This window comes from Sinohyriopsis cumingii, chromosome 7, assembly GCF_028554795.1.
Source record: "Sinohyriopsis cumingii isolate HCF-2022 chromosome 7, ASM2855479v2, whole genome shotgun sequence".
Taxonomy (NCBI): domain Eukaryota; kingdom Metazoa; phylum Mollusca; class Bivalvia; order Unionida; family Unionidae; genus Sinohyriopsis; species Sinohyriopsis cumingii.
This window is the reverse complement of record NC_142967.1, coordinates 11,921,681-11,938,001: the sequence shown is the minus strand read 5'-3', so window position 1 is coordinate 11,938,001 and position 16,321 is coordinate 11,921,681. Positions and strand designations below refer to the sequence as shown.

The 16,321-nt window shown below is 34.9% G+C and overlaps 1 protein-coding gene across 4 annotated transcripts in view; it reads right to left on the bottom strand.

Annotated features, from left to right (window-relative positions):
• Positions 1–2,209: 2,209 nt before the first annotated feature.
• LOC149794740 (uncharacterized) overlaps positions 2,210–16,321 on the bottom strand; it is a 94,187-nt gene continuing 80,075 nt past the window's right edge. For all 4 annotated transcript variants that reach the window (XM_089964357.1, XM_089964359.1, XM_089964358.1 and 1 more), the window contains exons 9-12: positions 14,366–14,612; positions 12,485–12,551; positions 7,539–7,592; positions 2,210–6,708 (exon numbers count right to left, since the gene is read on the bottom strand). In XM_089964357.1, coding sequence (XP_089820483.1) covers positions 6,586–6,708; positions 7,539–7,592; positions 12,485–12,551; positions 14,366–14,612 — 491 coding nt within the window. In that variant the 3' untranslated portion in view covers positions 2,210–6,585. The remainder of the gene's footprint in view (positions 6,709–7,538; positions 7,593–12,484; positions 12,552–14,365; positions 14,613–16,321) is intronic.

The following is a 16,321-nucleotide window of genomic DNA, read 5'->3' as shown; positions in this document are numbered from 1 at the left end:
GAAGGCGTAGAACGCATACAAATGTTGAAAGAATTTGGTCAAAGTGACTATGACACCTTACTCTACTCTGTCATTAAAAGCGATATTGTTCCTCGCACTCCAAAGCACCCAGTGACAGTTTACATATCTCAACAAACTGCACGAGAAGAACTACATATTTTATATCTTTATGAGCTGTTAATAAAACCCAACCAATTGATACTAGTCACGTGGAAGATGGTAGGTATGTCAAGGTAACAGGTAAACACATTTGCTAGAATTACAGAATTAACTGGGTCAAGTTTAATTATGTTCATCTAGTAATCGGTTGTCTATTGACTTCGTTCCACATCCATCATTTGCATTTGTGGCCTTCCAAAACAAGTCTACCGTTCCGCTGTCTGGCTGGTGCAGCTGAAATAAACTGATCCAGTCAGAATGCTCGTTTTTGGTACCTTCGTGAGAACAATCATCACCGCCTCTGCAGACAACATGCCACGTGCTACTTTTTTTCTTTTCTTCAAGTCAAACTATTCACTAGGATATTTATCTTCCGAGGCAAGGTATGTTGACATAAAGAAAGTTGCCATTTTGAACACCCAATATCATATGTAACGAATTCTCTTACTGGCCAATTCATTTAGATTGCTACGGGAAGAAACTCTTTAATCCACCTGGGGGAACTTTAACATAACACCGATTAGGTTGACTACGAAACTACATATGCCTAGGGTCGACGTGGAACTCAGTGGATCGATGACCCTTGGTTAGCAAAGATATGCCTGCACGAGCTTTAGTTGTACTGCTCACATATGATACAGAAAAAAAGGATTAATATAAATCTGCTTGAATTATAATACCATACCCTGCCCAAATGTCACAATGATCTAGCGGCCACACCATACCCTGCCCAAATGTAACCATGATCTAGCGGCCACACCATACCCTGCCCAAATGTCACAATGATCTAGCGGCCAAACCAAACCCTGCCCAAATGTCACAATGATCTAGCGGCCACACCATACCCTGCCCAAATTTCACAATGATCTAGCGGCCACACCAAACCCTGCCCAAATGTCACAATGATCTAGTGGCCACACCATGCCCTGCCCAAATGTCACAATGATCTAGCGGCCACACCATACCCTGCCCAAATGTCACAATGATCTAGCGGCCACACCAAACCTGCCCAAATGTCACAATGATCTAGCGGCCACACCAAACCCTGCCCAAATGTAACCATGATTTAGCGGCCACTTGGCTTCAACAGTCGTTCCCATCCCAACTCCTACCCCCTCGTAAAGATTCTTCGTAAATGCATGTAACGCACGGTCACCTGCTTCCGTGGTCAAGTTTTAGATTTTTCCTAACCGAACAGTTGCTTATACAACTTAGAGCAGCCGTTCGAGCGTACCGACCGTGCAAATAGAGCGTCTGTTTCTTCTAAAAAGGGCATTGTTTAGGTACGAGGTAGTGGTAGGTGGTGTCAGTACTTCTACTGGCTACATGGTAACGATTAAAAGTAAAGCTCTAAAATGTTGTTGTTGTTGTTGTTGTTGTTCTAGGGTTTAACGCCATTTTTCAGCACAAGATAGGCTATACATGGCGGCCAGTATAATTGGCGGAGGAAGAACCCTGGAAAACCCAAGGAAGAACCACCGACCCACCAGAAGCTACTGGCAGGCTTTCCCACGTAACCACGCTAGCTCTAAAATGTAAATATAAAGGACTGCTAGAAAAATAGAGATACAATAAAACGTATGGGAATATAAAGCCTTCCCCAACCTCCAACTCCCCAACGAAAACCCCTAAGCGATTAATTTTTAAAGGTAACTATATTAAACACGTAAAATCCTTTCAAAATATTTTAAAAAATTTGATGTAAACACCGCTTTCCTTCAAAAAGTCCAACATTTTCTCGGGCTGCTCATTATCATAAAGGCACGTCATGTAAACTGATCTGTGAATATTTCTTATCTTGCTAACATTCACCATACTTACGGCATGATTAAGGTGTAACTTTAAATTGGATAATTAATCCATTGTTGTTTTAAGGATTTGAATACTGTCACCATATTGCTTAGAAATTCGTTGTTGGGATAAATCCTTGAGGAAAATTGTCTTTCTTACCAACCCTTGATTTTTTAAATTATTGTTTGGGGGAAGGGTGAGAGGTGAGGACGCTGATGACCGTAGTAAATGTTTTCATGGGATAAGATGAAAAGAGAACTAATTTTACTCAGAATTTATTTTAGTTTATCAAAAGTTTATATATTCAGCAATTTCTATAGGAATTAAGATCGTGTTTATAATATCAAAAATCAAATCCAGCTTTCAAATACTGCAGAATATGTGGTGTGTAATTTAAAAAAAATAAAAATAAAACAAACACAAAAATAATTAAAATAGACGTCTCTGCATAAATCCATCTGCGCAAAATGCATTGTGTTCCGAGAAAAACGAACAGTGACATTGTACATATCAGATCCATGTTTGAGGCATCCAATCATTAGGTTACTCTATTTAATCCAAGAATATGTAACGGACCAACATTATAGTCACTATTTAATATAAGGTCTTCGTTGGGTTCTAAAGCTTCAGGGAAAGCTTTACCAGTCTCCAAGAATGCGGAGATGGCGATGGATACTCGTGCAAATTTGAAAGCAAATACGTGATTAAAACAGCGTTGCAACTTAATGGCATGACAAATCTTTTAACAAAGGTGACGTGTCAGTTTTTATGTTGACACTTTCAATGTTTTGCATAGGTATGTGCCTTTGAGATAGCCGACTTCCTCATACAAAAAGCTAAGCTGTTTACCTCCTTACCGTATTTAACGGCAAAAACGTCCTATATGAAGGAGAAAAAAAAAAACACAGCGAAAACGTGAACAAATTAACCCTTTTCAAGAAGAATTCTTCATTAGGAATTTATGCTTCTTGCCTCGCAACAAGAACAACAACAATAATAATAATAATAATAATAATAATAATAATAATCATAATAATACCTGTAATAATAACGATAATGATCCTTGATCACTGGTATCTATCTATTCAAGAAGAAAGTTTGAAATGTGAACCTGCATTCGGAGGTCACCTCTGTACAAAGGTCAGTCTGAACTTTTTCTACGGGAAGCCGCTTAAGACACGTTTGACTATACATGAATAATCATACTCTTTCTTCAAAATAATTTCCAGTACTTGCTATTTTGAAATATGAGAGAACTGTGGTCTAGCGCACTGGTTACATTCACACTGAATTTACGTTCACACGAGGCAAATAATTTCACTCTTGACTTTCTTAGCATTTATTTATTCTTTAAAATGTTTACCAACAGTCTATCAGGAGTTGACATCAATATTTTCGTATTTTAAAATTGATTACGAAGTCTGTCAGGAGTTGACATCGATATTTTTCTATTTTAAAACTGATTACGAACAGTTTATCAGGAGTTGACATCAATATTTTCCTATTTTAAAATTGATTACGAAGTCTGTCAGGAGTTGACATCAGTATTTTTCTATTTTAAAACTGATTACGAACAGTCTATCAGGAGTTGACATCAATATTTTCATATTTTAAAATTGATTACGAAGTCTGTCAGGAGTTAACATCAATATTTTCATATTTTAAAACTGATTACAAAGTCTGTCAGGAGTTGACATCAGTATTTTCCTATTTTAAAACTGATTACGAACAGTCTAACAGGAGTTGACATCAATATTTTCATATTTTAAAACTGATTACGAACAGTTTATCAGGAGCTGACATCAATATTTTCATATTTTAAAACTGATTACGAACAGTCTAACAGGAGTTGACATCAGTATTTTCATATTTTAAAACTGATTACGAACAATCTATCAGGAGTTGACATCAGTATTTTCATATTTTAAAACTGATTACGAACAGTCTATCAGGAGTTGACATCAATATTTTCATATTTTAAAATTGATTACGAAGTCTGTCAGGAGTTAACATCAATATTTTCATATTTTAAAATTGATTACGAGGTCTGTCAGGAGCTGACATCAGTATTTTCCTATTACAAAACTGATTACGAACAGTCTAACAGGAGTTGACATCAATATTTTCATATTTTAAAACTGATTACGAACAGTTTAGCAGGAGCTGACATCAAAATTTTCATATTTTAAAACTGATTACGAACAGTCTAACAGGAGTTGACATCAGTATTTTCATATTTTAAAACTGATGACGAACAATCTATCAGGAGTTGACATCAGTATTTTCCTATTTTAAAACTGATTACGAACAATCTATCAGGAGTTGACATTAATATTTTCATATTTTAAAACTGATTACGAACAGTCTATCAGGAGCTGATATCAGTATTTTCATATTTTAAAACTGAATAGGAACAGTCTGTCAGGAGCTGACATCGATATTTTCCTATTTTAAAACTAATTACGAACCGCCTATCAGGAGTTGACATTAATATTTTCATATTTTAAAATTGGGACGTACAAATAACTTTGAGAAAAAAGAGACTCAGACAATATAGGAAAAAATATTTAAATTATATCAGATTTTCAGACATGAAATGGTTTTACATACATACTTATCTACCTACATATATATACATACATATAAAAACACATTACACAGTACTAATCTACGGCATTGCATTATATTAAACATGCATTTGAAGCTTTTGAATTTATTTCAGTTGATATAAAAAAATAAAATAACAAAAAAAAACAACAAAAAAAAAAGAAGCTGGATACAGTAGCCGCCCCTTCCTCCTCAAAATAACTTTAGTCGAAATAAACTCAAGCTAACTTGATGCCCTGGACGTCTTAATGCGAGATCTCTAAACAATCTTTGAGAGAGAGAGAGAGAGAGAGCGAGAGAGAGAGAGAGAGAGAGAGAGAGAGAGAGAGAGAGAGAGTGAGAGAGAGCAATAATAGGCAAAATTAGTCCCTTTACAAATATGTACAACTATGGAAAGGTGTATACCAATATGTTAAAGGGTAATACAATGAATTATAATATTTCTTTGTTTTAAATCAAACTTTAAACATGATGTTTTAGAAAACCGAAACGTAACTTTTACCTTGCAAAATTATACTGATGTCTCCGGGAAACAACATGATTGCGTGCAATGTTATTTCGGTCTCAATCTCAGACAGTACATGGATATATCTATCTTTATTATATGCTCATTTTTTTAACTTTATATTGTCAGAGTCGTTCAGTATTTTAAGATATTGCACTCGCGTGCACTTCATATTGCACTCACGTGTGCACAATAGTGTATTAGGAACTACTTTGTAAACAAATCATGTACACTCACGTAGTAGGCGCTTTACATTTTGGTTGATTAAATGTGTTTCTGAATGAACTAAAGTAGATGTTCCATGAACTGCCGCATTCCACGTTAACTTTCTTGATACAATGTTTCGGATTTAGGCGAGCGATAGACGACAGATTTCATTAAATTGTTAGGGCCCTACAAATAACATGCAAGTGACAAGGCATAAACTGTCTTCTTTAGCTGGCAATACGAATGACAAAAAATATACTTACAGTTTTACATCCTGAATTTCCTCAAAATGTTTTTTATATTAGTACTGCAAATCCGAATTACATGAGTCATGTCATTGGTTCTAAAGCTTGATTACACTTTTCGAAATTGTACTGTAATTTCGACTATATTTCAAGTGCAATTACATCCTCCTTACTGCACTCAAAATGAAATATACATTATATTCCATAGCATCTTTTTGATAAGTGCTATTGAAAGAGTTACTACTTTTCCCACATTAAGATTTCAAACATTCAATGACAGAACAGAAACACACTTGCAAATGTCAACACGCTGCTGAAATCCGATATACTTCATGTAGAATTGGCAGAGATAAATCCAGGTCATAATCACGAAATTTTGTAGAATCGACAAAAATACCAAAATCTATTCACTCCAGATCAAATGGAAAAGTTGTTGCAATGCGCATTCTTTCACAATATGACTCCAAATTTCAATTTTAAGTAGACCAAAACGCCATTTTCTTTCGAAAGTTTTTTCTAGCGCGCGACTAAGTTCAAATTTATCTGGGCGGAGTTATGTGCGCATTAATAATGCTGTTGTTGTTTAATGATGAATCTGCGCTTGTGTATTTAGTTTGGAATACGGCATATATTCAGTTAGTTTATTTCGTGTAGCGTAGTTGTGTTTATATAATTTAGCCTTAGGTAGAATAAGAAAATGAGCAGATAATAAGAAGGTTACTGCATTTGTATTGGAAAAACAAACTAGTTTTGTTGGATGGATATACTGCACTCCCAAGGTCGTGCAGTATTTCCATCCGAAAAACTCGTTCATATTTTCCCATGCAAATGCAGTAAACTGTCAATATAAATAAACTGATGGACACAAGTTGTGTAGTTGTGATAAATGAGACAAATCAAAGAACAGAGATTGACACCGAAAATGCCAGGAATTGGCATATAGGCATTTCTGGGACTATAATGATTCAGTATAAATCACCTGTCTCAAAACTATTAGTTCTAATTCAGCAGCCTCCGATGTTACTTATTTTGTCTGCGTTCATTGTTTTAGAAACGCCTGGTGACATCATGTTATCTATTATAGCCATGAAGAAGTTTCATTTGTCTGGTTGGTAAATTGTTCTTTTTATAGTGTTCCAATAGCTCGACAATATTGTCAAACTTTTCGTTTGGGGTCAACCACACTTTGTCGCCCTGAAAGACAAAGTTCAGATTTTGTCAGCTATTGCAAAACAGACAGTAAAACAGTAATTTGCATTACAATAATCTATGTGACGTTGCTTATGACATATTTATCTGTACACGTATATATATATATATATATATATATATATATATATATATATATATATATATATATATATATATATATATATATATATATATATATATATATATATATATGTGTGTGTGTGTGTGTGTGTGTGTGTGTGTGTGCAGGCGTGCGCATTCATTAACGTAAAATTTGTTTTTCTGGTGTTCTTAAGATGTAATTTGGCAAAATAATCTCTTTTCCCGTATTGTTAAAGTGATAATAATATCGATTCATGAAAATCTGAGTAATTCTAAATATGTATAATGATTCAAAAGTTCGAAATCGGCGCTGGGTGCTAGGAAAATGACAGATCCCTTACTTTGCGACCTAAAGCAAGGCCTTCCCCAGGGGACAATAAAATACATATACAGAGACAAACACATATACAAAGCGTAAAGTGTAGAACAATACATATTTACAGTCTATCGCTGAGAAGAATTATCCAAACTTACGACAATGTCTAAATTAAAGGAAAATAAAAATAACAATAAATAAGTAAATGTCAATAAAGGAATATGCTATCTATGAAAAAGGAAAAGAAGATACATACATACATATATATATATATATATATATATATATATATATATATATATATATATATATATATATATATATATATATATATATATATATATCTATATATATATATATATATATATTCTACTCGTATACAGAGATCATTTACATGCAGAAATTCTACAATTACCTCTTTTATAATCTTCATTTGTTTAAATCCTTCATCGGACTGATATACTAGTACCTGGGGTAAAAAAGAGTACATTAGGACTGATACAAAGTACAAAATTGCTGTGATTCAGCACTTGTTGTATGCTTAATTGACGCTAATGTTGAAATAAAGAATTTTTAAAGTTTTTGTCCCGCCAAAACTTGACCGCTTTTTAGCTGTTTCACACTAAATTGCTAGTTATTATTGGTGAGGCTTTCAAATACAGGTTACGGTTACCTAGATGCATGCTAGTTATCTCCTCGGTTTTTATGGGATTCCAACTTTTCATGATCGTGGTGGGAGTAAATTTTCAATCTCAGTGTTAACATTAGCTATAATCTTACATAATAATGGTAAATCTTTTTCAAAACAATGCACTGAAAGCATATGACTTATTTGCGGAGAAGGAAGCAGCTTCATTTGTAATCGACCGCGCTGACATTATTAATTCAATGCAAATGCAAGTATTAATATGTATGCAGCATTTATACACAGTTTATCAACATATGAGATCATTAAATTAATTCAATCCTCGTGCATCTAGTTACTGATCTACAAGATAACATCAAACAGATAACTAAACCACTGTTGTGCAAAAAATGAATTTGAATATAGGACTCTTTCTAAGTATTGTGTCGAAAAGTTTTCGTTTTCTTTCAGACGGAGTGACCTAAATATTGTTTAAACAATACCTCTCACTAATCAGTTCTCATTGAAGTTTAAAGGCAGAGGTCCCTCCATAAATGGAAGCGGATTACCTTTTAAGTCAATGTTTAAAGGCAGAGGTCCCTCCATAAATGGGAGCAGATTACCTTTTAAGTCAAAGTTTAAAGGCAGAGGTCCCTCCATAAATGGGGGCGGATTACCTTTTAAGTCAATGTTTAAAGGCAGAGGTCCCTCCATAAATGGGAGCGGATTACCTTTTAAGTCAATGTTTAAAGGCAGAGGTCCCTCCATAAATGGGAGCGGATTACCTTTTAAGTCAATGTTTAAAGGCAGAGGTCCCTCCATAAATGGGAGCGGATTACCTTTTAAGTCAATCTAAATTGAGCTGTCGTCGAGGAAAGTTCCTCCTTATCAGCTAGGCATTGGACACTATCCAACACAATGATTAATTGGTCATGCTTATCTCTAACAGATGGCATGTCACTGTTAATTGGCTACAGAGGGGAGATAACTAGCCTATTATTCACTACCCAACGACTGGCCAACAGAAATTCTGATATTAACAAATTTATTGAAACGTTTAGAAAACGTAAAGGATTAAAAACTGTTTCAAATTTGTTTAGAATAAAGTTCTCGTAATGAAGTACAATGAATAGGCATTTAGACCAGGTGATATAAACAAAGGAATCGTAATAGAAAGAAGAAAAAGGACACGAAACATGGAAAGCAGAGATTTCGCGGGAAGCTGCGTCTCGTTTCAACGAGAACATGTTGTAACTTTGTGCTGTTTGGGAGAGACAGGACAATCCAGGATATAAACTACCCTAACATTTTAACTGAACACAGCAACTGATATAACTTTAGAAAAAACTTCAAAACAACAAACTTTAACACAAAGCATTACAATTGCTGACGTCGCTGCCAGAAACGTGATGCATGTGAATGGCAATTTATAGGCGAAAAGAAAGAGATAAAAAAAGAAACGAAAATGACAGTGGCCAAAGCAGACGAAGAGAAGACAATGCGCAAGAAAGCCCATATAATACCAACTGTTATGCCTTAGAATAACACGCTTGCGTCGATAAATAAATGGAGGCTACTGATGCCCGCCTAGTTCCTATTTAAATACAGCAATCAGGAATTGTTTCAAACATTTTCAGCAATCAAGAATTGTTTCATAAATTTTCAGAATCAGGAATAGTTTCATACATTTTAATCAAAATGTTTTATCTTTGAATGAACGAAAAGGAGACTCTAACAAGACTATTATCATCACCATCTTCATAATCAACGTCGTCGTTGTCTTTGTCATATGTTCAGATTTGTTAGAAATGGGTGCTTATATTGAATGCTATACAGGTGTGATACTGTTTTCTTACATTGTGCAACTATCTGAAAGGAAATCGAGAATGCCTGCTTGAGGTTTTGATTTAAGTTTAAATCAAGATATTTTCAAAATTAAATTTCACCTAGCATTCTATCACGAGAATCTTCTTTTAAGACATCATCATCGTCATCGACGAGTTATTTCTCCTGGTCTGGTCGCTATGTCTTGTGTGTATGGTATGAAAGTGATTCAGTTATTTATATTGACATGTTCTAGTATTTATTTTTTGCCTTTTACTCTAGTTTTATGTAACGAAAATTTGGTTAACTGGAAATTCACACTTGCATGATGAATATTAGAATGATAAATTGCCCCACCCCCACCCCTGCGCCTAAAACCAGTGTTGATACAATGGACGATTGTAGGATCTGATGTCACTATTCATTAGAATGTGCAATTTTGCTGCATACAAAGCTGTACGGAAAACACACAAGTGTCCATCTATATCAGCACAGGTTGGTGTGTGTGTGTGTGTGTGTGTGTGTGCTGTTTTATCGGACTAGAAATATATATGACTTGTACCATTTCCTGATGTATGAGCAGCAGCTGTGTATTTCATGTTCATTATATACTTAGAAACATAAATTTTCCATTTTTTCCTTAATGTTTATTAACCATCATTCTACAGATGATTAGTGCAAAGAAGTCTACTCATTTAAAGACGGTATCTCATTTTCGAGGTCTATCGACTCTTGCAAGTAAGAGACTCACGGTACTAATTCAGTTCTCATAGTAAACCTTTGTTAACACCGTGATGCTAAAAATTTAATAACTTAAAATTTCTTAGTGGTCGTGATCAAACCTATATTTATCTGTAAAGATGGAACCTGGATGTCAGCTTCTGTGTAGAGAAAAGGATTTGATCCGCGGTATCTTCTGGACCTGCATGTGTTTTAAACATGTGTCTTCAATTCCGCACCAAAGAGTCATGTGCTAATTTTAGTAACGAGTGTTCCAAAATCAAGACATTTAAAGGACTGAAATTCCATCAAAAAATAACGTCTCTATTTTTTTCAGTTACAACCAGAATATGCTCTCAAAAGATTATATTTCCTACAAAATAACTTTCATTATCAACCAATCATGACCACCCAAACTAATATATACTCAATGTTATGTTCACCCGTTTCCAGGCTGGTTCCCATTTTTCCATACAATTAGTACCATGTGTAATAAGCTACTCCTCGTTGATGCTTAACAACAGTATGTCAGGATTATGTGCAGAACAACCGGATTTATTTGTTCACTTCTACCTTTCAGTATACCGAGAACACTAAACTTGTTTTCCAAACTTAAAGAACAAAGAAGCGTCTTAGAATCGATGTTTCCCCTTCCATAACGCTCTTCACCTGCGAATAGCTATGGCCCATGTCTGCTGTCAAACAACGCGCCAGCAGATCACAGTCTGCCATTAGACCAAAAGTTGGTCTCCGCTTTTTTTTCCTTTTTTTATCTGACAGCGGAGACCAACGTTGTCGGGCCGTATTCCATACAGAAGTTTTACGCTGTTTTAATCCCCCCCCCCCCCATCAGTTCTGACTATCGGACGCTCGTTAGTAATTAATAAATTTATTTCGACTGACCTTGTTGTTGTTATTGTTCTAGGGTTTAACGCCATTTTTCAGCACAAGATAGGCTATATATGGCGGCCAGTATAACTAGTGGAGGAAGAACCCTGAAAGAACCACCGACCCACGAGAAGCTACTGGCAGGCTTTCCCACGTACCAACGTTAGCCGAGCCTTGGACTCGAACCCACGCAGACAAAGGTGAGATGGCAGTGATCCGGAGTTTCAGACCACTCGGCCACTCGGAGCCCCTCGCCTGACCTTGGTATGCGAATAGTAACTAAAAAACTTTTTAGTAATAAACCCTGTCAGAACAGAACATCTTGGCTAGCGAAGGTGATCACAATCTATGCTGTTAGTTTGATATCACGAATAAAAAATACGCCGTAAACATTGATCGACCAGTCCATAAAGCTGCAGACAAATTTGTGTCTACGATGTATGCATTAGTGCGCATTATCCACGACAATGGCGTTATTGTAATTATTTACATATGTCGTTCGAGATTTAAATGTAGGGTAAATCTTTTGTAAATATCCAAGTATAATTATATGCTCTATGTTGTAAATACCCTAATATAATTATATGCTTTATGTTGTAAATATAATTATATGCTTTATGTTGTAAATACCCTAATATAATTATATGCTTTATGTTGTAAATACCCTAATATAATTATATGCTTTATGTTGTAAATACCCTAATATAATTATATGCTTTATGTTGTAAATACCCTAATATAATTATATGCTTTATGTTGTAAATACCCTAATATAATTAAATGCTTTATGTTGTAAATACCCAAAAATAATTATATGCTTTATGTTGTAAATACCTTATTATTTTAATATCCTTTATGTTGTAAATACCCTAATATAATTATATGTTTTATGTTGTAAATACCCTAATATAATTATATGCTTTATGTTGTAAATACCTAATATAATTATATGCTTTATGTTGTAAACACCCTAATATAATTATATGCTTTATGTTGAAAACATTCTAAAATAATTATATGCTCTATGTTGTAAATACCTCATTATAATTATATGCTCTATGTTGTAGACACCCTAATATAATTATATACTTTATGTTGTAAATACACTAATATAATTATATGCTCTATGTTTTAAATATCCTAAAATAATTATATGCTCTATGTTGTAAATACCTCAATATAATTATATGCTTTATGTTGTAGACACCCTAATATAATTATATGCTTTATGTTGTAGACACCCTAATATAATTATATGCTTTATGTTGTAAATATCCTAAAATAATTATATGCTTGATGCATACCTTTTCTGACGGACCACTGCTTGAATTTCTAATGAGAAATGTACCTTGAGGTTTGCCCTTCAAAAGCCTGAAAAGAAAAGCAGATACTGTAACAAACATACAAGGGCCCGCAAATTATATTGGGGTGTGTGTGTGTGTGTGTGTGTGTGACCAATCATGTAATGGTCAGCTATCCAGTTTTACATAAGTAGGCCAAAACATCTAGAGGTGAAATTCGGGGTGGTGTGAGGGCAGTTGGCCCCCCCGCCCCTATGTTCGGGCACCCATGCTAATATAGGATGTATGGTACTTGCATTTGCATTTGTACGTCCTCGGGTATAGATTTGACAGATTTCAGCGAATGTTTGTTTGACAATTAGGACTAAGTGTTTCGAAAATATTTCTTAAGCCAAGAAGTTTGCCAGTTAGCATGTACAGTCGTCACAATGAACCGCCTTCACACAACTTTATAGTAGCATCGTTAGTTAGATAAGCTGTCCCGAAAAAGTCTAAATATCAAATCAACCAACTTAAACCAGACTATACAACCCATATCTTAAACGAATATAAACCGTACTATATATAAATTTGAATATACCTTGATAATGAGGCATTATAATATTTTAAACTCTCAACAGGCATTATAATATTTTAAACTCTCAACAGTGACTGCTTAGCTGTATTTGAGTAACAACTGGACATGTGCTCGATTCATGAAAGGGTAAAATCCCAAAATATAGTAATCATTCGATTGGACTTTAATATATTCTAAGTCATGCTATTCTACATCCTCGTTGTAAAAGATTTTAATACTTTGTGGTAGTCCTGAATGCATATTGCAACAAAGTCGATAACATCATGGGCGTCCGCAAGACTTTCTCCAGGGTGGGCGTGGGCCAAAGTCAAAGGGACGAGCCTTCAAAATTGTGCCAGCTGGTTCATGGGGAGAACCAAACACCCACAGTAGGATTTGGAGAGGTTGAAAATTTCGGTGGTTTGTTTAAATTTTGTAACAAGCTTAACAGACACCCTTGGATAATATACCTTCTGGTGAATCATTATGTCTTCGCTGTTAATCGAAGAAACCTTTCTTAACGTAAGTTAGCAGGATGTCCGATTTCTAGTGCCGTAAACGACACCTTATACCACCACCCCATGTTTTATAGCCCTCAATGTATAGAACCAAGATTTGTGTGCAGAAACCAAGTTATTCTTCACGTAACAGTGACCTGGACCTTTGACCTCCAAATCAATTGGCTTCTTTCTTAACGAAAAATGTAAACCATCCACAATGTTTCATCCAGGTTTGTGATATAGAACTAATGTTATTATGTGGTAACACTTTTTTTCCTCTTTCAGTCACGGCTAACTGGATCTTTGACCTTTTGAGCTCAAAATCCACAGACCCCTTCCTTCCTCCAAATGCAAACTATCCCCCAAAGTAAGGTCAAAGCGACCTTATTATTTTTCTTTTTGATTCTAGATTTTACCTTGTCTCAAGTGCAAGCTATCCACAACTGTAGATGGTAGAGAACTGGAATTCTTATGATTATAAATACAAATTATTCTTTGAGACCCAATGGCCATAAACTCTGACCTTTTGACTCCAAAAATTGAAAGGCTTTCGTTTTCTTAGCCCATGTTTGAGACAGCCACAAAGATTAGAAACCTTATATCGTAAGGAAACTATTTTTTTAAAATCACAGTGACCTTGACCATTGAGATTTTTCTTGTACCGCAAGTACATGCCGTCAACTAAGTTTGGTGATTGTGGAGGTAGATCACTGGATTTTACTGTACGGAAACGAAAGTATTAGTTAACAGACAGGCGGACGGACAATAATTAATAGCCTTGTAGCGAGCGTATAATAAAAAGCAACACTTGTCAAAATTCTACTTCACCTCTGAGCCTCAGCATTGTCACTGCTGTCCAGGATATACTCATTTAAATCTTCTTCGTTATAATAGACTGACAGGACTTCCACCTTCCTGTATCCGCTGGATGTCCTCTTGTCAGCTTGGAATTCTTTTGGACTTTCTACTGGGACTGCGGGTAGGGGCTTTTTCGGTTTGAGAGACGTTGGGCTCTTGACCGCTTCCTTCGGCTCAGGGACAGGATGTAAAGTTCTAGCCGTTCCTGCATGCATACCTATAAACATGATGAACCAATCAATACATAATTTAGGGCACCATTTCTTCTCAGTAATTATCGTGTCCTCAAGAATAATTACAACGAGGCGAAATTCTGTTCTGATAATATGCAGAGAACACACAATCACTACCGTTATTACCGTTGTATCAGCTGACAGTTGACACAAATCACGGTATCTATTCACTGTACCAGAATTTCGGTAGTTTTCGTCAGTGAGAAATGTACGAAATTTACCAAATAAAGTTTTTGACGAATTAGATGATATTAACAGCATATTTTCATTTTTCATGACAAAATAAATCCCAAAAAATTATTTCTTTTACAAACTAGTTGTCACAAATTAATTTGACTGTTTTAAATATATATTTGATTCCTTAATCACACGTTTTGAACTTGTCACGTATCATACTGCGGTGGATAAATGGGATGTTGTGAAAGACATTCGGGCCAAATCCGAATTTTGTAATAAAAAGTGTCATTTTTTTATTTACTTACTCGCTTATGTTCAGTGCATGTATTTTCTTTCGTAAGACTAAGCTTTTCAGGACGGTGGTTGTTTTATCTTTTTTCACGTTATTTTCATGTCCACTAAATATTTTCTCTTTTGGTGAGTGTGCATGTTTTATGTTTACTGAGACTATCTGATAAATATCTTTCCCGGGTGTTGGCATCCATGCCTTTTATATCAATAGTGCAGATAGTAAATTGTAGGCATCCTATTGCAACCAATAAGCTCTCTGATATCCGCACAGTGCATTTTACAAGGTGTCGGCTATATTATAACCTTAATTATGTCGATTTAGTTACAGTTTTTAGATTACAACTTGAACAACAATTAACATACACACAGCAAATTTATCTACCATAATGTACTGACCATTTAACTTTCGGAAAAGGGTGCTGCGATTTTATTTTGAGCTAATATGTTTTCGTTTCTTCTATCTGAAGATAATTAATTTGTTCTTGCAAATAACAGAACTGATATAATATTGAGTTTTTTTGCTATAAATCAGAGAAAGATATTTTTCAGGTATTGAAAGACAGAAATAGTTTTAAAACTGTTAGGCTGGCCTCTGCCTCAGAGCAAAACATTGTTGGTCCCTAGTATAATTGAAGTATACCGTGGTACATATTGCGGTATGTTCTTAACTGATTCGTATACAAGAAAACATGATATTGTTACGTATATGTGATTTAATTTATATTTGATTTAATTTGTGTTTGATTTGATTTGCTTGTTTGTGGAGTTTGGAATCTTGTTATTTTCTTTACATATCAATGTAATGTAATTTTGTTTACTTGGAATTTGATATTTTCCAGAAAGTTCAGTTTGATCTGAATCTTTCTATTAATGCCTAATAATAGAAACACTGTTTCTATTATTGACTTAGTTCCTGGCCTTGATTGAGGGGTCAATTAAACAACTTTTATTCTGGAGTAAAATGATTGGTTCTTATCAAGGACATACAGAGGCTACATGATTTTTATATGTAAACATGATCACGTGATCCCTTATTTCTCAATTAGGCATTTCCAAAATTGCGAAATAATTAGTATTAATAGAGATGTTGAGAGAGAGAGAGAGAGAGAGAGAGAGAGAGAGAGAGAGAGAGTGAGAGAGAGAGAGAAGATCAGAGTTTTATGTTTTTAAACACTTGATGTTAAGTTGTTTTCGTCTGTTTTGACAGGTACTGAATTTTTTTAGT